The sequence below is a fragment of the Monodon monoceros genome, unplaced genomic scaffold (genome assembly GCF_005190385.1).
Source record: "Monodon monoceros isolate NGI ecotype Baffin Bay Population unplaced genomic scaffold, NGI_Narwhal_1 Super_Scaffold_12, whole genome shotgun sequence".
NCBI classification, from domain to species: Eukaryota; Metazoa; Chordata; class Mammalia; order Artiodactyla; family Monodontidae; genus Monodon; species Monodon monoceros.
In genome coordinates, this window is record NW_021703768.1 from 62,376,714 (window position 1) to 62,403,513 (window position 26,800).

Genomic DNA, 26,800 nt, shown 5'->3' on the forward strand with positions numbered 1-26,800 from the left:
GCTAAATAGACATTTCTCCAAAGAAGACATACAGATGGCCAAGAAGCACATGAAAAGCTCCTCAACATCACTAATTATTAGAGAAATGGAAATCAAAACTACAATGAGGTATCACCTCACACTAGTTAGAATGGGCATCATCAGAGAATCTATGAACAACAAATGTTGGAGAGGGTGTGGAGAAAAGGGAACCCTCTTGCACTGTTGCTGTGAATGTAAATTGATACAGCCATTATGGAGAGCAGTATGGAGGTTCCTTAAAAAACTAAAAATAGAATTACCATATGACCCAGCAATCCCACTACTGGGCGTATACCTAGAGAAAACCATAATTCAAAAATGACACATGCGCCCCAGTGTTCACTGCAGCAGTATTTACAATAGCCGGGTCATGGAAACAACCTAAATGCCCATCGACAGATGAATGGATAAAGAAGTTGTGGTACATATATACAATGGAATATTACTCAGCCATGAAAAGGAACGAAATTGGGTCATTTGTTGAGACGTGGGTGGATCTAGAGAGTGTCATACAGAGTGAAGTAAGTCAGAAAGAGAAAAGCAAATATCATATATTAATGCATATATGTGGAACGTATAAAAATGGTACAGATGATCCGGTTTGCAGGGCAGAAATTGAGATACAGATGTAAAGAACAAACGTATGGACACCAAAGGGGGAAAGTGGCGGGGGTGGTGGTGGTGGTGGTGTGATGAATTGGGTGATTGGGATTGACATGTATACACTGACACGTATACACTGTAAGAACCTGCTGTGTATAAAAAAAAAAAAGTTGACTGAAATGATATTTGTATTTCTGTACATGGTTATGTGCCGGTGATCAATGGGAAGAAATATACAAAAATACAGCTAATAAAGAGAGTTGTAAAAAAAAAAAAGTGTGATAATCTAGTCTTTTAAGTGGAGTTTTTGTGTATTTATGTTTGATGTAATTACACTTATGTAATTACATTAAAATTATATGTAATTTGGTTACATTTTTGTTTATCTTTAATGATGTACATGGATATATATCTAATATTTATAGCTACTACTTACCATATAAAACATATCTGTTAAATACCTTTTGCTTTCTTTACCTTTTAGATTAATAAAATATTATTCTATTTTTCATCTATTCTTTTATCATTTTCTCTTATTATAGGTCTACAGACAATGAACTCCCTCAAATTTTGTTTGAAAACATTTTCATTTCACCTTCATTTTTTAGCTTTACTGAGGTATAACTGAAAAAATTGTAATATATGTAAGGTATACAACATGGTGCTTTGATATTCATACACATTGTGAGAGCATTACCACAATTGAGTTAACACATCCATCACCTCACATATTTACCTTTTCTTTCCTTACAATGTAGTCTTCTAGCAAATTTCAGTGATAGAATACAGTATTATCAACTATAGTTACTAGGTTCTACATTAGATACTTAGACCTTATTCATCTTAAAAGTTTGTATCCTTTTACCAACTTCTCCCCATTTACTCCAGTCCCTGGTAATCACCATTCTACTCTGTGTTTCTATGAATTCTACTTTGTTTTTAAAAAATTCTGCATATAAGTGATACCATGAACTATTTATCTTTCTCTGTCTGGCTTACTTCACTTAGTTTAGTAAGGTTCATTCATGTTGTTGGAAAGGGCAGGATTTCCTTCTTTTTTAAGGCTGAATAATATTCCATTTTATTTATATACACACTATATATATACACACACACTACACTTCCTTTATCCATTCTTGCATCAGTGGACACTTAGGTTGTTTCCATACCTTGGCTGTTATGAACAATGCTGCAATGAAAATGGGATTACAAATATCTCTTCCAGATAATGATTTCATTTCCTTCAGATAAATACCCAGAAGTGGAATTGCTGGATCATATGGTAGTTCTATTTTTAATTTTTTGAAGAACCTCCGTACCCTTTTCCACAGTGGCTGCACCAGTTTACATTTCCATGAAGTGCTCAGGCATTCCCTTTTCTCGTCTTCCTCACCAACACTTCTTATTTCTTGTCTTTTTGATAGTAGCCATTCTAACAGACATGAGGTGATATCTCATTGTGGTTTTGATTTGCTTTTATCTGATGATTAGCGATGTTAAGCATCTTTTTGTGTATCTGTTGGCCATCTGTGTGTCTTCGTTTGAGAAATATCTATTCAGATTTTCTGCCCACTTTTTAATTGGATTGTTAGGGGGTTTTTTGGTATTGAGTTGTATGAGATTTTTAATATATTTTGGATATTAACCCCTTATTATTATATGATTTGCAAATATTTTCTCCCATTTGGTAGATTTCATTTTGTTGACGATTTCTTGTGCTGTACAGAACTTTTTTTTTTTAAGATTTTTTTTAAAGGTCAGGTCTTTTATTTACTTATTTTTGGCTGCGTTGCTGCGCGCGGGCTCTCTAGTTGAGGTGAGTGGGGGCTACTCTTCGTTTGCAGTGTGTGAGCTTCTCATTGCGGTGGCTTCTCTTGTTGAGTAGCATGGGCTCTAGGTGCACGGGCTTCAGTGGTTGTGGCACGTGGGCTCAGTAGTAGTAGCTCGCAGGCTCTAGAGTGCAGGCTCAGTAGGTGTGGCGCACGGGCTTAGTTGCTCCATGGTATGTGGGATCTTCCTGGACCAGGGATCGAACCTGTGTTCCCTGTATTGGCAGGCAGATTCTTAACCACTGCCTCACCAGGGAAGTCCTGAGAAGCTTTTTTATTTGATGTAGTTCTACTTGTTGATTTTTGCTTTTGGTGTCTAGTCCAAAAAATCATTGCCAAGACTGATGTTGAGGAGCTTACCACCTATGTTTTCTTCTAGGAGTTTTATCGTTTCAGGTCTTATGGTCATGTTTTTAATCCATTTTGAGTTAATTTTTGTGTATGGTTTAAAATAGTGGTCCAGTTTCATTCTTTTGTATGTGGCTGTCCAGTTTTCCCAGCACCGTTTATGGAAGAGACTGTCCTTTCCCCCATTAGATATTCTTGGCTCCTTTGTAGAATGTTAATTAACCATATATGTGTGGGTTTATTTCTGGGCTCTCTATTCTGTTCCATTGATCTATGTGTGTGTCTTTGTGCTGGTACCATACTGTTTTGATTACTATAGCTTTGAAATATAGTTTGAAGTCAGGGAGCATGATTCCTCCAGCTTTGTTCTTCTTTCTCAAAGTTGCTTTGGCTACTCAGGATCTATTTAAGTTTCATACAGGTTTTATAATTGTTTGTTCTATTTCTGTGAATCTGAAAAGTGCTGTTGGTATTTTGTTAGGAATTGCATTGAGTCTGTAGATTGCCTTGGGTAGTATGGTCATTTTACAATACTAATTCTTCCAATCAATGAGTGTGGAATATCTTTCCATTTATTTATGTCTTCAGTTTGTTTCATCAGTGTCTTATAGTTTTCACTGTGTAGGTCTTTTACCTCCTTGGCTGAATTTTTTCCTAGGCATTTTATTATTATTCTTTTTTGGTGCAATTGTAAATGAGATTTTTTTTCTTAATTTCTCTTTCTATTCATTTTTTGTGTATAGAAACACAACAGATATTTGTATATTGATTTTGTGCCCTCTAACTTTACTGAATTTGTTTATTGGTCCTAACAGTCTTTTGGTGGAGACTTTAGGGTTTTCTATGTAAATATCATGTCATCTGCAAATAGTGACTATTTCACTTCTGCCTTTCTGATATGGATTTTTTTTTCCTTGCCTAATTGCTCTGGGTAGGACTTGCAATACTATGTAGAATAAAAGTGGTGAGAGAGGGCATCCCTGTCTTATTCATGATCTTAGAGGAAAAGCTTTTAGCGTCTCACCATTGAGTATGATGTTAGCTGTGGGCTTGTCATATATGACCTTTATTATGTTGAGGTATGTTCCCTGTATATCCTCTTTGTTGAGAGTTTTTATCATAAATCGATGTTGAATTTTTGCAAATGCTTTTTATGCATCTGTTGAGATCATATGATACTCATCCTTCATTTTTTTTGTTAATGTGGTGTATCATATTGATTGATTTGTGGATGTGGAACCATCCTTGCATCCGTGGAATAAATCCCACTTAATTGTGTTTTATGATCCATTTCATGTGTTGTTGAATTTGGCTTGCTAACATTTTATTGAAGGTTTTTGCCTCTGTGTTCATTAGGAACAATGGCTTGTAATTTTCTTTTTTTGTAGTGTACTTGTCTGGTTTTGGCATCAGGGTAATGCTGGCCTTGTAAAATGAGTTTAGAAGTGTTCCCTCCTCTTCTGTGTTTTTTGAAAGAGTTTAAGAAAGATTGTTATTAATTCTTCTTAATAACCAATGAAGCCATGTGGTCTTGGACTTTTGTTTTTGGGAGGTTTTGGTTACCGATTCAGTCTCCTTACTAGTAATCGATCTGTTTAGATTTTCTGTTTCCTCATGATTCAGACTTGGCAGGTTGTATGTTTCTAGGAATTTATCCCAGTATAAACTCATGTATTAAATTCTTAATTTCAGTAGTTTCTTTCACTTTTGCCATGTGTACTTGAACATTTTTTAAAGATTTTATTCTCTTATGAAATTTTGTTAATGTCTTTGTGTGCATACTTCAGTATCTAGAATACTCTGTGAAATTGTTTTGTATTGTCCATATTTTACTCTTGGTATTTAATCATATGGTGCATCTCTTGGTATACTTAACAAGATTTGATTGAATCTGGATATGGTGAATAAAGAATTGTGGCGGATTCTGATGATGTTCAGTTGTTTCAGAGCAAGTTCACCTTTGCCATGCTTGTCAGCTAGAGTATAAGTCAGGGGCTAAGCTGAGTTAAGGCTGAGTTGCAGTTTTGTTTAATTTCTGTCTATGTCTGGTTCTGCCCTAGTCATAGAGGTTAACCCTCTAGGTTTTTAATTGAGAACCTGATATGTTCACTTGGGCTCCTCCCTCAGCAAGTCCTGGACTCACACAGTATAGTCCTGTGATCCCTAGAGGGGAGAAGGGAGGGAGGACAGCATCCTTTTAGAGGGTCCATGACATGAAAACTATTTCATAATAACATTAATATGTTGTTCTCTTAAGTATACAGTGGAGTTTTCCAGAGGCTTACATGACTTGCAAAGAGTTTGAATGTAGAAACAGAAAAGAGAATGCAGCTATCTTCTATTAAACCAGACATTAAAGAGGTTTGCAAAAATATAAACTAATGCTACTCTTTTTGCTGTTTTTTTTTCAGTTTTCATGAAAATGTTATTTTATTGTAAGCAATTTATTATCTAAAAAATTAGTTGAATGCTTTAAATATTTCTCAATTTTAGTTTTTCATTTTGTAAAGCAAGAGCTACAACCCACATAAGCAAATGTTCTTTGAGATGCTCAAAAATAAAGAGGTCCTGAGACCAAAAGTTTCAGAATTGCTGTTCTAATCCTTTTCCCATTAGGGGACACTGCAGAAAAGTCTCCTCTGCTTTCAGAGGCTCTGCTTATCTCTTTAGCTTCTGTATTTGGTACATGCCTTGAGAGAAAAGTTGGCTGCATGTTTGGGCCAGTTTTATGCTTCTCACTTCTCATTTCTCATCAGTATTTTGTTACAGTGCATCCTTAGTTTTGTGTCGCGAGTCCTGTGAATCTGCCAAATCTCAGTTGGTTTGTCTGTTCCCTGGAAGCAGCGCTCTCTGCAGGCAGAATCTGAATTTTCAACTTATTGTCTTGCATTCAGGAAAAATGAATTGAGGCCATAGAAAGTCAGCTTACATTTCTGTAGTTCTTTTCCACTCCAGAATCATGATCTCTCTATTCCTGGATGCTTCAGCAGATTTAAGCAGATTTTTTTTTTCCCCCATTTTATCCTGCTGTTCTAGTTGCTCTTGGCAGGGATGTGTTTGACACCAGCTTTTCTGTCATATTAAGAACTGTAAAAATAAAATTAATTTATTTGGTGCTTAGCATTTCCATCTCTGCTTACATTGCTAATCTGTTCTTGCATACTGTCTAGTTTATCCATTAGAACCTGTAGCATATTAATCATAGTTGTACATTCCTGATCTGGTAATTCCAACATCCTAGTCATATCTGACTGTGGTTCTGACGCTTGCTCTCTCTCTTCAAACTGTTTTCTGCATTTTAGTATGTCTTGTAATTTTTACTTGATAGCTGGACATGATGTAGTAGGTAAAAGGAACTGCTGTAAATAGACCTTTAGTCATGTGATGGTAAGGTGTGGGGGAGGGGAAGCGTTCTGTAGGCCTGTGATTAGGTCTCAGTCTTTCAGTTAGCTTGAGCCTCTGGACTGTGAACTGCACCAGTGCTTCTCAGCCCTTCCTTCTCCTCAGGTGGGACAGGCTGGCCTACAGTGGGCTGGAGTTGGGTATTTCTGTTTCCTCATGTAAGTTAGGCTCTAATAAAACCTCAGCAGGTTGGGCTGTGGTTAATTAGTTTCTCCTGAGGGCAGTCCTTGTTAAGAACAGAGTGCTCTAGAGTATTTGCAGATGGTTCCATTTCACCACCTCCTCCCGGAAGCATGAGGGGATTTTTTTCTCTAAAGAATTCACTCTGAGAACCAGATTGAGCTGTTGTTGGTAAAATTCACAAATGTGTGGGATTCCCCATATGACTAGGTCTCCCTGGAGTTTTTAACTCTTCAGAGTTGTCCACTCTGAGCCTCTTGTCAATTACAGTTCAGAATTCCTCCCCTGGCAATGGTTGCCGCAGAGGTTTCTGCTTATGGGTTTTTGCTCTAATAACTTTTGATTCTCTGTATTCATCTATCTGTCTCCCAGTTTTGGGGTTGCAGTTTGCCCTCTGGCTTCACTTCTCTTTCAGATCTGAGAAGAGTTGTTGACTTTTCAGTTTGTTCAGCTTTTTACTTGTAGTTAGGATGGTTTGCTACTTCTAAGATTCTTCCAGGTATACTTTTTCTTTTTTAAGATTTATTTATTTATTTAATTTTTGGCTGCGTTGGGTCTCTTAGTTGCGGCACGCAGGATCTTTCATTGTGGTGCGCAGGCTCATCATTGCAGTGCGCAGGCTTCTCTCTAGTTGTGGTGTGCGGGCTCCAGAGCGCATGGGCTCTGTAGTTTGTGGCATGCAGGCTCTCTAGTTGAGGCTTGCAAGCTCAGTAGTTGTGGTGCGCGGGCTTAGTTTTCCCGTGGCATTGTGGGATCTTAGTTCCCTGACCAGGGATCGAACCTGCATCCCCTGCATTATAAGGTGTATTCTTTACCACTGGATCACCAGGGAAGTCCCTCAGGTATACTTTTTAAAAGTAAGCTATCTCTGGGCAGTAGACAGTATATTTTTGGTCCTGTTCCTTTAGAACATACTTAGTATCTGTAGGGATATTACACCTTTTATGTTGGAATATTTTGCTAATTGAAATTAAAAATTAAATATAATTAAACTATAACACTATTTTAACATCTTGAAAAGTGTTATACTAGTGTATGAACCAGAAAGTCAATCAAATTTTTTCTGTAAAAAGATACTTTATATTTGATTTTAAGTGTAAAAACATCCAAAGCTCAGGAATTGATATTAGTTCATTTTTATGTTGTTTAAATAGTCTTTCAAGTTAGTTTAATGTACGTTAAAATACCGCCTTTTGTAATTAACTTGACTCTTTTTCATCCTGTTTGTATAACCAGAAAAAGAGAATTTTTCTTTTTTGATTCCAAAGTGAAGTCTCATATTAAATTTATCTTAAGGAAGGGTAATATTCTTTCTATACCTGCAAGAGGAACCTACTGCTTAGTTTCTTACATGTGTATATAAATATATAGTGCTTTAGAGTCCACAAGTCTTGTTCAGTACTTTATATTGTTTAATGTTTAGAATCTTTCTAGTGGATCATTAGTTGCTGAGATTTTCACCTAGGCCTTCAGACTGGAAATTTAGGGCTCCTGTTTTCCTTTCTACTTTATTATGTTTACATTATTATTTAATTTTCAGAGAATCTAGGTAACTTAATATCTCTGTTCAGTGGGGTAATTAATTTTAGAATACAGTTGAACCTTGAACAAATGGGTTTGAACTGCCTGGGTCCACTTATACGTGGATTTTATTCAATAAATACTACTACAGTACTACATGGTCCATAGTTGGTTGAATATGTGGATGTGGAACCTTGGATACAGAGGGCTGACTGTAAAGTTCTATACCGATTTTCGACTGGGGTGGGGGTGGGGTCCGTACCTAACCCGTTGTTCAAAGGTCGGCTATATTTACTGGCAATGTTTATTTCTTGAATGGTTCTTTAACCACAGTAGTTAAGAGCTTACTCTTCATTACAAAGTTCTGTACCAGCTGGGTGTTGAGAGTGAGGAGAAGGAAAATGGTCTGTTAATTTTTATGTGGCTTACTTTATAGTAGTTTTTCTAGTGTGATGAAAGGACCCTTGATATTCTCCTTGCAGAGAGCTTAAGGTTCTCCCTTTTCTAACTGTATATCTGTGTAAAGCTGATTTTCTTAATTTTCAACCATAATAATATAGAATAGATTGAGGGTAGAAGCTGATATGAAAATCCATAGAGAATGTAGCAGTGCTGGGGATTTAAAAACTCTGAAACTGACACCTCCTTCTGTGTACACTTGAAAGAATGTATATTCTGCTTTGGTTGGATGAAATGTTCTGTTAATATCAGTGTGGTCAAAATGGTTGATAGTGTTGTTCAGGTCTTCTGTATTCATACTGATTTTTGTCTGCTTGTTTTGTCAGTTCCTGAGAATTGACAAAATGTTGAAATTTCCAACTTTAATTGTGGATTTTTCTCTTCTTTTAGTTTTATCTTCATGGACAGTCTTGTTAAGTAGATATATATTTATGATATGTTTTCTTTGTGCTTTGAATTCTTTATCATTATATAGCTTCCCTCATTATCCCTGGTATAATAATCCTTTTTTGTCATCTATTTTATCTGATATTATGACAACTATTCCAGCTTTCTTTTAATTTATGTTTGCATATTATATCTTTTTCTATTCTTTTACCTTTAACCTACTAATGTTTTTATATTTATAGTGACTTTTTTTGGTAGGCAATCTTTATTTGGGTCTTGCTTTTGCATCCAAGTTGGCAGTCTATCTATATTAATTGTGCGTTTATGCCATTTACATTTATTGATCTGATTAGATTAGAATCTGTCTTTTTACAAACTATTTTCTATTAGTTCCAACTGTTGTTTCTTTTTTATTCCTTTTTGTCTACTTCTGGATCAATTGAGTATTTGTAAATAATTTTATGTTCTCCTATGTCTTCATTATTTCTACCTCTTATCAAAATCTTTTTTAGTGATGCCTGAGTTTTTATAGTATACATTTTTAATTAGTCTTGGTCTATGTCCAAATTATAATATTCCTATTCATGTGTACTGTAAGGACCTCCCAAAAGATTACTCCCATTTTCTTCCCCAATTCTTTGTGCTATTTTTGTTAGGTATTTTATTTTTACATACGCTAGAAATACACAATGCATTGCAATTACTTTTGCTTCAGACAGTTGTCTCTTGTAAAAATTAAAAATAGAGAGAAATGAATTTTATAATGGACTTCATTAAAGCCATTTCAGCACTTTTCATTTTCTTGTTTAGACCCATGTTTCTGTCTCATATCATAATTGTTTTGCCAGAAGAATTTTGTTAAATATTTCTTTTAGTACAAGTCTGCTGGTAACCAGTCCTTTAGTTTTTCATTTTTTAAAATTATTTATTTATTTATTTATTGCCGTACGCAGGCCTCTCACTGTTGTGGCCTCTCCCGTTGCGGAGCACAGGCTCTGGATGCGCAGGCTCAGTGGCCATGGCTCACGGGCCCAGCCGCTCCGCGGCATGTGGGATCTTCCCGGACCGGGGCACGAACCCGTGTACCCTGCATCAGCAGGCGGACTCTCAACCACTGTGCCACCAGGGAAGCCCTAGTTTTTCATTTTTGAAAGATATTTTTACTGGGTATAAAATTCTGAGTTCAGTTTTTTTTTTTTTTCTTTCCGTATTTTAAACACATCACTTTGATGTATTCTGGCTTGCAGAGCTTTTGATGAGATGTCTGTTATAATTCTTGTTCTGTTTTTAAAGTTTTTTTTCTCTTTCTGCTTTCAAGATTTTTTCCTTATTTCTGATTTTGGGCATTTTGATTATGATGTGCATGTTTGTGTGTTCATTTGTGTGTGTTTTGGTGTGTATCTTTAGTGTTCTCTAATTTTCTTGGATTTGTCATTTGGAGTATTTAGTTAATTTTGGAAAATTCTCAGTCATTATCTGTTCAGGTAATTCTTCTGCCACTTCTTTTTTTTTTCTGGAATTCCTGTTATATGTGTGTCAGACTGCTTGATATTGTCCTTCAGCTCTTAGATGCTCTGTTCTTGTTTTGTCCACTCTTTTTTAATCCTTGCATTTCAGTTTGTATAGTTTCTATCTTCAAGTTCACCCTCAGCTGTATTGAGTGTATTGATGAGCTTGTCCAAGGTATTCTTCATGTCTATTACCATGGTTTTCATTTCTACCATAGTCATTTGGTTATTTTCTATAGCTTACTTATATGCTGAGAGTCCTCTTCATTCATGGTATCTACCTTTTTGACTGGAGTCTTGAACATATTAATCATAGTTATTTTAAATTTCTTATTTAAAATAAGAGTGCTAGATACCTCAAAACTCAAGCTGTATTATTGTTCAGTATTCTTTGTTGACAGAAGTGTCTTAGAGGCATATTTGTAGGAAAAAAATATATGTTCTTAAGTTTTCTCTTTGATAAGAGCCTTGTGTAATATGATGAAAACAGTTTAATTGTGACCTAGAGTCTAACCAATGTTAACTTGACTTCTATTTTGCTTTAATTTATTAGTTTTGCTGTTCAAAGGTAATTTGAAAATGGTTGGCTATTGGCTGAGTTTAGCTGTTTAATGCTTTCTAAATTGAATGGCAATTCAACTGTGAGATTTTAGTTGTCACTCAAGAAAATCTTTGACTAATAAGTAAAAGTTTTAGTAAATTTTAGTCCTTATTTTCTTATTAGCTGCAAAACACTATTCTTTCTATTGTATCCTCCCTGACTTTTTCTAAAAGGAAGTATTTTAAAGAACCTAAATTATTACAAATGAAAAAATTTATAATCTTCTCATATAAGAAAGACTGAGCATTTGGGATTAATTTAATATAGATAGTGATATTCTATTGATTGATGATTAGCTTTCTTGAACAAGATGGAATTAAAATAATATCCTAGAGATAGTTTTATCACATGGTTAAAAACATCAGGATACACAGAGAGGTCTCAGCATTTCTGTTACTAGCTCTGTTTTTGGATCATTTAACCTCTCTAAATCTGTTTATTCATCAGCAAAATGGAGCCAATATTAGTGTCTGCCTCATGGGGGTAATGTAAGCATTAAATGGGTAATGCATGTGTTTGCCATGGTTCCTGGCACGTAATGTTGAACAATTGTTAGCTGATATTGCAAAATAGGGAGTCAGTTAAGTATAGAAGATCCAAAGCTTGAACCCAGGTTGTGGACTAGGTTTAAAATGGTCCAAGTTTAAAATTTCATTACATACAAACTTTTTATTATGCCCCCTGCTTTTAGCAGAACACAAATGGAAAGAAGACAAAGTCTAGGGTCCCTTCCATCCCAGTTCTATGCATTTTAGTTTAGGCTAGTGAGTGTTCTTAATAGATTTTATATCACAGACTCCACTGTGAATCTGAAATTTGTGATTCCTCTTCCTAAAAAGATACAGACATGCAAAATATTATGCACAATTTGGGTGGGTTTGTGGTGCTGCCTTTTAAAGCCTACTTATGGAACCGTGTTCTTGGAGAAAGAATTGATTTTGGCGCAAAAGCATTAGGGGGAGGATGAGGCTGGTTTAGATAGCCTTGCATCTCAAAGTGACTAAGACAAGGAAAGCAGCTGTATTTCTTAGGTTCCTTTTTATTCTATTGCCTTTACATCATCTTCATCATCAGGAATTTCATGTATTACTTGATTCTGGTAGTAATGAAGTTACCAACCATGTCCCAGAAATTTTCAAGATTTTATCAGAGGCTAAATGTCACTTCTGTAAGCAGAATATTACTTCTGTGAGCAAAATTGTTTGCAGTGCAGTACTGTACTGGTGTAAGAGAGGTACCAACAAGTAACATTTATTGATTGTTTCCTATGTGCCTGTACATCCCCCACTAAGCACTTTACATGTATTATTTCATCCATATAAAGGTAGATTCCACTGTTGTTCTTATTTTGCAAATAGAAAATCTCAGATTTAGGCCTAAATTTTCTTTGAAGTTACACAACTTTAACCGGAAGAGTCTGGATTCAAACTCAAATCTTTCTCTAAAGCTACATGCTGTTAACTACTATGCTGAGTTACCAAAGGTAAAACGTTTAGTACTTTAGTTAAGTTGTACCCATTTATTGTAGTTAAATGTAAAATTTCTGTTCTCCCTTTTAAAATAATGAAATACTTTGTCTTCCCTGATTCCTCAAACTGTAGTTGTGATTAATCTCTGTTATTGATATGTACTGTGAAATAAAAGATTTATGTGTTCTTAATACAGTTTTTCTGAGATTTTAAATGATAATTTAGGGAAGGACATTTTTATGAAAGGTGTACTATAACTTGTCAGTATGTTATTTGAAGACAATTAAACCAAAAACAACTGGCTTATTTGAGATTAAGTTTTCCAATAGGCTTTGATCTGGAAGAGCCAGAATGGCAAGCAATAGGAAGCTTTTATTATTTAGTTATCTATTCTGATGAAGAAATTGGTTACATAGTTGGATCTGTTATGAATAAATATTCAAAATACCACAAGTACTTCACTGTAAACTGAGGTGGATTACAAGTTAAAACTACTTAGCTTAAATCAATTGATAGTGTTTTTCTAACTGTAGTTCTACTCTTTCTTCTTTGGGTTAAAATGCCTCTGTACAAGCTGGGTTGTTTAAACAGTCGGCTTCGTAACCTCTTTCTATATACAAGACCCATCGCCTTTGCTTTGGGATGCCAATAGACATTGTCTACACCCGCAATGATGTTTTTTCTTCTGGACCTTTTCTGATTCTGGCTCTGGTACAGCCCTCCACTTGAGGGGTGGGGAGTGGTTATCTGGCCCTGTAAGAGCTTCGCAGCCTTACCTGGCTCTTAAAGCAACTCAAATGAACTTGAAATTCATGTGATGATTGTATTGTTTAAGTTTACACTTTACAGAGTTTTCTACTATTTAGTATACGGGAAATTATTTATACTTAATGTGCTTTCTAGCACTATGACTACCTCAGTTTTTTGCATATGTCTTTAATAAATTTTAGCCTTTCGGCAGGGAATTGCAACCTGGTATTGTAAAATCGTTTTCACAGGGGAGTCAGATTCACTTTTTTATATTGTTTTGATGTGAAGAACTATATTTTCAGTGACTGCTTGTATAGTTAAAAACAAAGTAACCTTTTAAAAATTTGAATTTGATTTTACATTTGTAATAATTTGGACAGATTAGATAGAGGAAGATTTGTGCACTCTTGTAGGAGTCCAGATAGTTGAGTAAGTGCTGGCACATGGAGTTTAAATTTCAGAGAAAGTTGAAATATTTTTAAAATAATCATTTATATTAGCATGGTAAATGTACACAAAATGAATTTTACTGTCTTCTTGTCCAGAAACAGGAAAGTTGGTTGATAGAATGAGGCAAACAAAGTCTATCGAGAAAGATATTTAGCCTCCTTCAATGGTAAAAGTAGAAAAAATGAGTTTTAAGGACTCCAAGGTTTCCATTTCATCAACTTAGTGTACTAGCTGTGCTTTTATAGGTACTAACTGTACCTATAAAAGAGGAAGGCGAACCAATTTTTACATTCCTCCATTTGTATTTGAGAGCAATGTTTTAGAGGTAGTTCCTTTTTAGTAGGACAGCTTAAGTTTTAAAACATATTCTGTACCTTGTAATAGATTTCTTAGAGGTTGTTATTAGGCAGTTTCAGCTTCTAGACTATATCTGTGAGCTTGGAACTAAGTAGAAAGATCCCTCTTTGGTAACTGAAATAGCTGTTATGAAGCCTTTAGAATTAGTCTATTTATGAAGCCCTTTTTCAGAGAATATATTACATATATAATTTTAACCACTCTGATATTCTGGTTTCTTGGTACATAGATAATAAAGCAAGATAATAATTAACAAGAAAAAAGAAAATACCTATGAGCCATGCTCACATAAACAAATGATAGATAAATGAAGTGGAAGGGACAAATCTTCTCTAATGAAGACTTCCAAAAATGTGTTTTGGGGTTGGAATAGTCACTAGGATGAACAGGAATGGAGTAAACTTAGGACATTTGAAAATCTTGCCAAACAAATCAAATTCAACAGTATGTTTAAAGATACTGTGTCATGATCAAGTGGGTGCAGCTTATTCTTGGAATTCAAGGTTGGTTTAATATTAGAAAATTAGTTATTGTAATTCACCATATTACAAACTAAAATAGAAAAACCATATGATCATCTTAATTGATGCAGAAAAAGCATCTGACAAAATCTAACAACAATCACTTTCATGATAAAAACACTCAATAAACTGGGAATAAAAGGTAACTTTCTCAACTTGATGAAGGGTATCTATGAAAAACTGTAACAGCTAACATCATACTTAATGGTGAAAGACTGAAAGGGGTTTCTGCTTAAGATCAAGGACAAGATAAGGATGTTCATTCTCACCACTTATATTCAAATTGAAATGGAAGCTCTAGCCAGTATAAACAGGCTGGAAAACCAAGTAAGAGGCATCAAATTAGAAAGGAAAAAGTAAAACTGTCTTTATTCACAGATTACATAATCATCTATGCAGAAAATATAAATGGAGAGATATACCTTGTTAATGGATTGGAAGACTCAACATTATGATGATGTGAATTCTCTCAAAATGGACCTATAGATGCGATGCAATCCCAATAAAAATCCCTGCATGTTGTTTTATAGAAATGAACAAGGTGATTCTAAAATGTGTATAGAAATGTAATAGTCTAGAATAGCCAAAACAACTTCGAAAAAGGGCAACAAAGTTGGAAGATTAACACTGCAAATTTGAAGACTTACTAGAAAACCCAGGTAATCGTATTGACATAAACGTTGACATATAGAACAATGAGACAGAATAGAGTGTCCAGAAATAAATGCACCCATATATAGATTACTGATTTTTTAGAAAGGTACAAAGGTAATGCAGTATAGAAAGGACAGTCTTTTTAAGAAATTATGCTGGAATAATTGCGTATCTGTATGCAAAAAAGAACTTTAATCCATACCTCATACTATATTTTAAAAATTAACTAAAAAAGGGACATAGACTTAAATGTAAAACCAAAAAAATATAAAACTTCTGGAGAAAGACAAGAAAAAAAACTGTGTCCTTGTCTTTGGCACAGATTTCTTAGATACAGCAATAAAATCAAGATCCATAAAAGAACAAATTGATAAGTTTTGTCTTTTTATGAACTCCAATTTTTGTTCTTTAAAAGACACTCTTGGGATTTCCCTGGTGGTGCAGTGGTTAAGAATCTGCCTGCCAATGAAGGGGACACGGGTTTGAGCCCTGGTCTGGGAAGATCCCACATGCTGCGGAGCAACTAAGCCCCACGCACCACAACTACTGAGCCTGCGCTCTAGAGCCTGCGTGCCACAACTACTGAAGCCCGCATGCCACACCTACTGAAGCCCATGCGCCTAGAGTCCACGCTCCACAACAAGAGAAGCCACTGCAATGAGAAGCCCGTGCACTGCAATGAAGAGTAGCCCCTACTCGCCGCAACTAGAGAAAGCCTGCACGCAGCAACGAAGACCCAACACAGCCAAAAATAAAATTAATTCATTAAAAAAAAATGTTAAACTTATATCTGTGTGTTCTAGCCATTCCAGTTCTAGGTAGTTACCCAGGAGAAAAAGAAATATATGTTCATATGTAGACATATGCATGAATGTCCATGGCAGCTTTATTTATAGAAGTAAAAAAACTAGAAACAATCTAACTGATCATCAACAGGTGAATGAATAAACAAACTGTGGTGGTACTATACAATGGAATACTACTCAGCAATGAAAAAGAATGGACTTTTGTTACATGCAGCAACATGAGTGAATCTGAAAATGTGCTGAATGAAAGAAGGCAGACAAGAAGAAAGTGTAGACTGTATGATCCCATTTAAATAAAACTCTGAAATACGAAACTATAGTGACTGAAAGCAGTGGGTGGGGAGGGAGGGATTAACCAGGAACACAAGGAAAAATTTGGAATATGTTCACTATTTTGATTAGAGAAGGTTCATAGTTATATACTTATGTCAAACCTTACCGATTTGTATATTTTAAATACTTGCAGTTTATTGTATGTTAATTATAATTCAGTGAAGCTATTTGATAAAAAATGAAAACAAAATAATTTTTCTTTTGCCAAGATGTTTTGTGGTGCAGTTGGAAATTGAAAGGACAAAGTGAGGCTGGAATAATAACAACATGGTCTAGTATTTGGATAAATGGTTCACATACATTATTATGTTATTATTTTAATTTCAAGTCTCAGGTAGTTGCCACTGGTTTTTAAAAATATTTTTTAATGTTTGAATGTCAGTCTACAAGTGAATGTAAAGGCATTAAGAACAATGACATTTTCCCCTTTCTTTTTCTCCCTACTCTCTTTCTTTTTAAAAACAGGAGTGACAGTTCATTCAGATTCTTTGTATTCTTTTTCGTCTATATTTGTCAGTTTGCTGTACATGTACTCCAGGCTGCAGGATTTCATAATTGGGGTAACTGGTAAGTCATTTACTTTAATTACTCTAGTTATAATCTGTTCATCTAGTATCTTAATATAATTTTTGGATTCCTAAAAATATTTGACATAGAAAAACCAGATTAGCAAAAGTATACAAATAATAAAAAATGCAATTTAAAAGTTTCCTAAGGAATAACCTTTGAAGGAATTTAAGAAAAGGCTACCTGTTATGTGTAAAGCACTATTTTAGGTATGCAAACATATATTTTCATACACACACAAATGCATGTGTGCACACATACACACACATCTTTGAAAAGTGGAGTCACTGCATGCACATATATGGGTATATCTTTAAACAAATAGAATCGTTCTTAGCCTGGCAAAATGCTCACTCAGTGGGGGACCCTCAGAAACTGAGACTATTTGGACACAGGTTAGAAGGTCATAGATTTATGTCTCTCTTCAGACACTCTGGAGCAAACATTTCCTTGAGTGAAGTGGTGCATAGAAGAGTACCTATGTATAAAATCATCCCTCCCTCTCTTCTTTCTCTTACAACCATTGCATACAGTTGAATTTTTATTAAGCTAAAAGCACGTGTGAGGCAACTTTGCTGCACTACGTACATAAACTGAAACGATCATGTAACTAGAGTGTATTTGAAGACTTACATTCAGTATGCTACTACTGAATTAGAGTAGTCACTGAAAGTCAGACAACTGCTGATAGCTTTGCAGATCTAACGGGCATATATACATGCAGAGAATTTATTTGGGTATTTTAAATCAGTTCTAGGAAAGAGTAGCATTCATTATGATTTTAAAAAGTGTTTACTCTTCAGCATTTGAGAGAAAGGAAATGTTTTAAATGTTTAATTTAAAAAATACACTGCTTATGTTAACAGCATTTTTGTATTCTAATGAAAGCTAAATAATTTCTTTTGCTTTTTTTTTTTTAAATAAATTTATTTATTTTTGGCTGCGTTGGGTCTTCATTGCTGTGCACAGGCTTTCTCTAGTTGCGGTGAGCGGGGTCTGCTCTTCATTCCGGTGCATGGGCTTCTCATTGCGGTGGCTTCTCTTGTTCTGGAGCACGGGCTCTAGGCGCGTGGGCTTCAGTAGTTGTAGCCCGTGGGCTCAGTAGTTGTGGCTTGCAGGCTCTAGAGCGCAGGCTCAGTATTTGTGGCGCACAGGCTTAGTTGCTCCGCGGCATGTGGGATCTTCCCAGACCAGGGCTCTAACCCGTGTCCCCTGCATTGGCAGGTGGATTCTGAACCACTGCACCACCAGGGAAGCCCTTCTTTTGCTTTTTAGAACAGACTTAGAAAAAAGCGTTGAAATTGAGCACAGCAGCCTGTGAGGTGATGAAATAGCACAGGAATCTGCTGGTGAGGCTGCATACAAGGTGACCTGTTGTAAGATAGACCTCAGGTACTTCAGCAGACTTTAAAAAATTAGACTCTTTATTTTGAGATAATTGTAGAGTCACAGACAGTTATAAGAAATAATGCAGAGAGATCCCAAGTATCCTTTATCCAGTTTTCCCCAGTGGTAACATATTGTAAAACTATGGTATAATACCGAAGTCAGGATCTTGACATTGATTCAGTGAAGACACAGGACATTCCCATCACCAAAGGATCCTCTATGCTGCCCGTTAATAGCCACACTCACTTCCCTCCTTAACCCCAGCAATCACTAATCTGCTTGTCATTTCAAGAATGTTATATAAATGGAATCATACAGTTTGTACACTTTAGCTTTTCTCACTAAGCATAATGCTCTGGAGATTTATCCAGGTTGTTGTGTCTCAGTAGCTCATCCCTTTTTATTCCTGAGCAGCATCCATGGTATGGATGGACCACAGTTTGTTTAACCATTCACCAGTCCGAGGGACCTTGGATTGTTCCTGGTTTGGGGCTATTCTGCTAAAAACATTCGTGAACAAGTTTTTATGTGAACATAAGTTTTCATTTCTCTGTGATAAATACCCAAGAGAAGAGTGTAATTGTTGGTTCATATGGAAGTTGCATGTTTAGTGTTGTAAAATTTCTATTTATTTATGTTTAGATTATTTATTTATTTATTTTTGGCTGCATACCACAACTTGTGGGATCTTAGTTCCTTGACCAGGGATTGAACCCGGGCCCTTGGCAATGAGAGCCAAGGGAGTCCTAACCACTGGACCTGCTAGGGAATTCCCTGTTCAGTGTTTTTAAAAAACTGACAGTATTTTCCAGAATGGCTTTAACATTTTACAGTCCCAACTACAACATATGGGTGATTCAGCCTCCACATCCTCACCAGCCTCTGGTGTTGTCACTACTTTTTTTTTTAAGCTGTTCTGATGGGTGTGTAATGATATCTCGCTGTGGTTTTAATATTTATTTCCTTAATGACTCATGATGTTTTATCTTTTCATGTGCTTATTTGTCATCTATATATCCTCTTGGTGAAATGTCTCTTCATGTCTTTGCCCATTTTCTTTTTTTTTTTTGGTTGCGCTGGTCTTCATTGCTGCGTGTGGGCTTTTCTCTATTGCAGCGAGTGGGGGCTACTCTTCGTTGCAGTGCGCGGGCTTCTCGTTGTGGTGGTGCCTTCTCTTGTTGTGGAGCACGGGCTCTAGGTGCGCGGGCTTCAGTAGTTGCAGCACACAGGCTCAGTAGTTGTGACACGTGGGCCCCAGAGTGCATGGGCTTCAGTAGTTGTGGTGCGCAGGCTCTAGAGTGTGTGGGCTTCAGTAGTTGTGGCATGTAGGTTCAGTCGTTGTGGTTCAGGGCTTAGTTGCCCTGTGGCATGTGGACTCTTCCCGGACCAGGGATCAAACCCGTGTCCCCTGCATTGGCAGGTGGATTCTTAACCACTGACCACCAGTGAAGTCCTTTGCCCATTTTCTAATTGAAACTTTTTAATTTTAAGAATTTATTTTTACTGTTGAGCTTTGAAGTTTCTTTATATATTTTGGATACTAGCCCTTTGTTGAATATGTGGTTCTCAAATATTTTTTTACATAATTAAAATGAACTTTAAAAAATAATAATGAAATCATAGGCTTAAAAAATGTAAAATGTCTTGGTACACATTTAAGGCTCTGGATTTTGGTGTTTAGGTTTGAATTCAGACTGTGCTGTTTTTATTAGCTGTGTGACCTTGGGCAAGTTACTGAATAATCTTGGTGACTCAGTTTCTTATCTGTAAAATAGGGATTAAAAATAGCATATATCGTAGAGTGTTGTTGTGAGAATTAAATGAGTTAATATGTGTAAAGACTTGGATGTTGCCTGGATTGTAAGTGCTGAAAATGTGTTAGTTATTATGCTGTTTTTAAAAATTGTGCATTAACTTACTTGCCTAATTTTAGTTTTCTTCTTTTAATTTCATAGTGGTTGGATTTCATCCCTTACTGGTCTCAACAAAAGTATTCCTGTTGGAATCATGATGATAATCATAGCAGCACTTTTCACAGCATCAGCAGTCATCTCACTAGTTATGTTTAAAAAGGTAAGTGAAATTTTATGTCTGTAAATTGTTTTAGTGAACCTGATATTCAGTTCTCATTTTCCCATTTTGCTCTTTATTTAGTGTAACCTCAAGCCATTTGGTTGTTGTTCTTATGCAAGTTTGCTCCTGAGGATTACTTTTTACAATTAAAAGTTATGCATAGATAAATTTTAGAAAATTGCATCACATTTAATGTTTCCCGTAGATAGAGAATATTTTTAAATTCTGTTAACCGAGGGCTTCTTTTATCAATTGAAGAGTCAATCTCATTTTTAAAATTTGTATCTTTTTATATATTCTGATTTCTTTTTTTGAATATGAAACATAGTAGACCGATTAATAAATAGAAGTAAAACTCTTGTGTGGTATGAGCATTTTATTTGTATTTTATCTAAGAGTATAAAGTGAGCTGGTAACAGATTCAGGCTGGATTATGGACTGAATTTTATTTTTAGTAACTGCCCAATTATCTTAGCTATACAGTTGGCAATCTATATCCACATGTTCCACGTCCTCTAATTTGAGCAACTGTGGATTGAAAATATTAGGGGAAAAAAAATTCCAGGAAGTTCCAAAAAGCAAAACTTGAATTTGCCACACAATGGCAACTATTTACATAGTATTTACATTGTTTTTACAACCATTTATATAATATTTACATTATATTAGGTTTTATAAGTAATCTATAGATGATTTCAAGTATACATATGGGACAGATGTGGGGAGGATGTGTGTAGGTTACTTGCAAATACTACGCCACTTTGTATAAGGGACTTGAACACCCTCAGATTGTGGTACCCATGGGCGTGGGGATGAGGGTATCATGGAACCAGTACCCACAGATACTGAGGGATGACTGCGCCTCCTCCTGTCAAATTCCCATGGCTGTTTTCACTGCCTTAAAGAAAATCATTCCATAGGGTAGGAGAAAGGTCAGGTTTTTTTATGTATAAAGTTTTATTGTGCCTTGGGTATGTATTTTTGATATTCTACACATGTTCCAACTTAATATAGAGACCCTGTGAATTACACCTATGTTTTAAAATAATACTTTTTGGTGGGTCTCACATTAAGGAAAATAAGTCCTTAAAACATTTTTTCTTTGTTTTTTTACTCTGTGGCAACTTGGGAATATGTACAAGGATTGCACAGAAATAACTGTACCTTATATTTAAGAAAACTGCATTCTTGAAATATTTTGCTGGTACATTTGTCTTTAATCCTTCTCAAAACTCTGTGAAACCTAGGCTATGTTCTTTCTGTCCATATTTTGCTAGTCATTTTCCCTCTTAAAAGCTTTTACTTCTTTTTAGAAATACACATACATAACTATTGAAACTCCGCTTTCTAAAGTTACTAGATCCTATACCAGCCTTTTTTTCCGTTTTCCTCCTCCTTGGACGCTGAAGCCTTCTATTCTACAGGTGGCCCTTCTTCCTCAGCCTTTATGGTTATGTTCTGATTCTCCTGCCTCTGAGGCTAGTCTTTCTCCTTCATTTCTTTGTTCAGCTCATAACTAAAGGTCTTCTTAAATGCAGTCAGGTCTCTGCTCTTTGTGCTTGCTCTACTGTATTTTTTCCTTTGGGAATTTCAACCTCCCTCATTGTTTCAGTTTCTTCCTTACCTGCATGAACTAGAATGTTGGAGTTGAAAGACAGTGCTTTACACAAACATTTAGTTGCATCTTCAGGTGACTGTTTATATCTCCAGTTGATTGGTATCATCATCTCACAGTAATGCATAAACTCATTCTTTTCTCAGAACCAGCACTCCTTCCAGAAGTTCTGATTCATATTCAAGAAACATTTATTAACACCACATATTGTATGATTCCACTTATATGAAATGTCCAAAATAGGTAAATCTTTAGAGACAGAAAGTAGATTCGTGGTTGCCTATAACCAGGGGTGGGGTAGAGGGTGACTACAAATGGTTATAGAATTTCTTTTTTGGGGTGATGGTGAAAAAGGTCTATGAATATACTAAAAACCATTGAATTGTATACTTTACAAGGGTAAATTGTATAGTGTCCAACATTTATCTCAATGAAGCTGTGTTTTAAAAAGGAAATTTATTAAGTAGCTATTATACATGAGTGGTTGTAAGTACTTTTTCATGTGATTCCATTTAAAACTTATGTCATTACTTTGTCAGTGCTTCCATTACTTTTTTTTTTTTTAACATCTTTATTGGGGTATAATTGCTTTACAATGGTGTGTTAGTTTCTGCTTTATAACAAAGTGAATCAGTTATACATATACATATGTTCCCATATGTCTTCCCTCTTGCGTCTCCCTCCCTCCCTATCCCACCCCTCCAGGCTGTCACAAAACACTGAGCCAATATCCCTGTGCCATGCGGCTGCTTCCCACTAGCTATCTACCTTACGTTTTTTAGTGTGTATACTCACTTTCCTAGACACTTTCTTAGTGTCTGTTCCATCTTTCTCTTCCTTTCCATTTCCAACCTCAGCTAACCCAGAGATTTTTTTACAGGTCGCTCATACCCCATTCCCACTTCCTTCAGTTCACTTTATGTATAGTTACTATTTTAATCTAAAAAAAATCCCAAATAAACCCAGCACTCTGAAGAGTTTTGAAGTGGACTTCAGGTTGGGGAATGGGATTGTGGTGGTAGTGGTAGTAGGGCTGGTGGTGGCCTTTCACAACTCCCGGATCCAGACTTTATACTCCATTCAAAGTTACTGCTTGGTTTCTTTAAATACATTACGTACATTGCTTTGTCTCAGTTTTTGTTCATGGTATGCTTCTTGGCCTCTGGGTTGCTTTATCTTCTCTACCAGTTGAAGACTTACAAGTGCTCTTTCAAGACCTAGTTCCAGTCTCATATTCTTCGTCTGTGAAATAAGGAATTTAGATGAGATGATTTTATGAAGCACAATAAATGGAGATAATATAAGCTAAAATATAGTCTGAGCCAGCTTTCATATTTGTAACGGCAAGGATTTCTTTTAATTTGATAGAAATTGAGATCCAGTGAAAACACCTGATTTTTCTTTTTATTTTCTTTTCCATACTTGCTCAAAACTTGCTGTTTTTTCTTCCAATTTCATTGAGATATAATTGACATACAGCACTATATAAGTTTAAGGTGTACAGCATAATGATTTGACTTACGTCATGAAATGATTTTTAATAAGTATAGCAAACATTCATCATCTCAGATACAAAATAAAAATTTTAAAAATGTTTTTCCTTGTGATGAGAACTCTTAGGATTTACTCTCTTAACAATTTTCATATATAACATACAGCACTGCTAATTATATTTATCATGTTGTGCATTACATCTCTATTACTTATTTATCTTGTAACTGGAAGTTTGTACCTTTTTAACTATCTTTATCCAATTCCCCTTCTCCCACCCGCCGCCTCTCATAACTACAAATCTGATCTCTTCTTCTATGAGTTTGTTTTTGAAGTATAATTGACCTACAACACTATGTTAGTTTCTGGTACACAACATAGTGATCTGATATTTCTGTATGTTTCAAAATGATCATCACAGCAAGTCTAGTTACCATCTGTCATCATATAATGGTATTCTGTTATTGACTATATTCCCCACACTGTACATTTTAAAAGAAAAAGTCCTTTGGGGCTATGTAGCCATAGTTTATAACCACTAGGAGTCAGGCTTTCCATAAGCAGTTAATGCCCTCTAAAAGTTATCTGTGCACACTGTTTTGGCTCTAGAATAGTTGCTTTTTATTAGGCTATTCTGCGTCTCCAGTACCAGCTAAATGGTGCTCTGTGGTATATATTTATTTCAATGGCAATGAATACAATTTTGAGAATTTTGTGGACATTCTGAAGTCCTGCATAATTTGGAGTTAGCTAATCATTGGTGTCTAAAGTGCCCAGTATGAGCACTATGGTATCTTTGTTTTCCCCATAGTGTCATCTTATAATCCAAATTTAAAATAATTGAAATGCAAGAATATCTGTCTCTTGTACCTATTCATAGATAACGGAATAGTTTAATCCTTACCTTTCACAGATAGATTTTTAAAATTTTCTTTCAGATTATTCCCAAACAATATTTTTTTTACAGGCCCATCTTTTTATAGTAAGCTATTAGAAAGAATTAAATAATAGTTTTGGGCTAAGGGAGAGGTATTATAAATGGGTCAAATAATAAATGAATGAGTCATAGGAGATTATATATCAGGGGAATACAAAATTTCCCCCATCCTTTAATTGATAAAAGAGCTAGAATAACTTAGTACGCTAGAGATAAATAGATAATACATAATTTCTATTTCCTTTGGGACCTAGTTTTGAATGGTTATTTTTCTATGAAATTTAAAAAATTGTTAATAGACTTTGTCCACATTAATAAAATAATTGTTAGTAGTGATTTTTTTGCGTTTCAGAAGAATTAAAAAAAAAGTTATTTCACTTCTTTAAAAAACAAGTTTTTAAAGTACTTAAAAATCTTTGTCTATACCAAAATATCTGTTTTGCAAATAATCTTTTATTTTGTGTGAGAGTATAGAATTAGGGTATATGATCCACAATAATGAAAAGCCTCATTTATTAGTTGGTGTTTTACAGTAAATGCTTTGTGAAGCTATCCTACTGTATATAAAGTGATAGTCCTCTTAGATTAAAAGTGAATCTCACTTTCTTTGAAAGCATTGTAGTTGTTCACTACCCTCCCCTCCCCTTTTATTTCTGATTCATTTTGGATCTAGGACAGAATGCTGATAATTTTACTGTAATATCTTTCTGTACTATCACAGACAGGCATGCTGCTTCTCTCTCTTCCTCTCTCTGAATCGTCCAACACTAAGGTCTTTTCTGATTATCTGGTATCAATGTCAGATGATTCACATTGCCTATTAAAATGCTAGTCCAGGGCTTCCCTGGTGGCGCAGTGGTTGAGAGTGCGCCTGCCGATGCAGGGGACGCGGGTTCGTGCCCCGGTCCGGGAGGATCCCACATGCTGCGGAGCGGCTGGGCCCGTGAGCCATGGCCGCTGAGCCTGCGCGTCCGGAGCCTGTGCTCCGCAACGGGAGAGGCCGCAGCAGTGAGAGGCCCGCGTACCGCAAGAAAAATAAAAATAAAAATAAAAATAAAATAAAATGCTAGTCCACATGCTGCTTATTTTCATCCAGGGGACACAGAGTAGGTACAGTAATACTTTTGAATCCCTAGAAAAATTGGCACTCCGAGCAGGTTGTTTATATCTGTCATCAGTTGGTATCCTTAGTATGTTCACTTCTTTTTTTGATTGCCCAAATCTTAATTTTGTTATCCTTTTCTATAAGTACTAGGCTAGATACTTATTACATCCCAAACCTCAGTTAATATAACTAAATCATTGTGAATTATCTTTACCTAGGCATTTTCAAATTCGGTGGATCTGCTAGTTTATAATGCTGTACATATGATATTTTCATCCAAATCTTTATATGCATATTTTAATGGCTTTATTACTGAGATGTAACTCACATATCATGCAGTTTACCCGTTTAAATTGTATAATTCAGTGCTTTTGGGTATATTACATTATTTTTAAAAATTGTGGCTCTACATAAAACATAAAATTTGCTATTTTAATAATTTTTAAGTGTACGATTTAGTAGCATTAATTACATTCACAGTGTTGTGTAACCACTACCACTATTTCCATTTTTCATCACCCCAACAGGAATTCTGTGGTCATGAAGCAGTAACTCTTCAATTCCCCCTACCACCAGCCCTTCATAGCCTCTAGTCTGTTTTCTGGCTCAATGAATTTGCCTATTCTAGATATTTCATATAATTGGAATCAAACAATATTTTCCTTTTGTGTCTGGATCATTTCACTTAACATAAAGGTTTATCCATGTTGTAGCATGTGTCAGAATTTCATTCTTTTTATGACTGAATAATATTCCACTCTGTGTATATACTACATTGTGTTTATTAGTTTGTTGATGGACACTTGGATTGTTTCCACCTTTTTTCTACTGTGAATAGTAGTGCTACTATGAATATTGGTGTACAAGTATTGCTTTGTCTCTGCTTTCAGTTCTTATGGGTATATACCTAGGAGTGGAATTGCTTGGTGGTCATATGGTAATTCTATGTTTAGCTTTTTGAGGAGCCATCAAACTGTTTTCTTCAGTGACTGCACTGTTTTACATTCCTGCAAGCAATGTGCAAGGGTTCCAATTTTTCTACATCCTCGCCAACATTTATTTTCCATTTTCTGATTATAGCCTTCCTAGTAGGTGTCAAATAGTATGTTCACTTTTAAAACAATTAACCTCTGAGGTAATTGCAAACTAATAAGCATTTTACTTTGTAACACAGGTATAGTCTGCTAGAGTAGTACTGAACTTATTTGGTAACTTTTTTAAAATAATGAGGATGATTTGGGGCCATTTGTTTAATCCATAGGAGATATGGAAACAAATAATTGTTCAGTGACTTCTACCACAAGTTACTATGTGTTCTGGGGGTAAAACTATGAGTGGAAATTGCCGCTTCCCCTCAAGGAACTTTAAAAAGCATGTAGATATAAGACATGTGAATAAACCCTGCAAGAGAAGAGTCACAGGGG

At 35.5% G+C, this 26,800-nt stretch overlaps 1 protein-coding gene across 3 annotated transcripts in view; it reads left to right on the top strand.

The window, feature by feature from the left end:
• The window catches only part of SCAMP1 (secretory carrier membrane protein 1), a 104,636-nt gene that overhangs the window by 62,190 nt on the left and 15,646 nt on the right, over positions 1-26,800 (top strand). For all 3 annotated transcript variants that reach the window (XM_029216960.1, XM_029216963.1, XM_029216961.1), the window contains 2 exons: positions 16,665-16,766; positions 20,111-20,228. In XM_029216960.1, the coding sequence (XP_029072793.1) occupies positions 16,665-16,766; positions 20,111-20,228 (220 nt within the window). The remainder of the gene's footprint in view (positions 1-16,664; positions 16,767-20,110; positions 20,229-26,800) is intronic.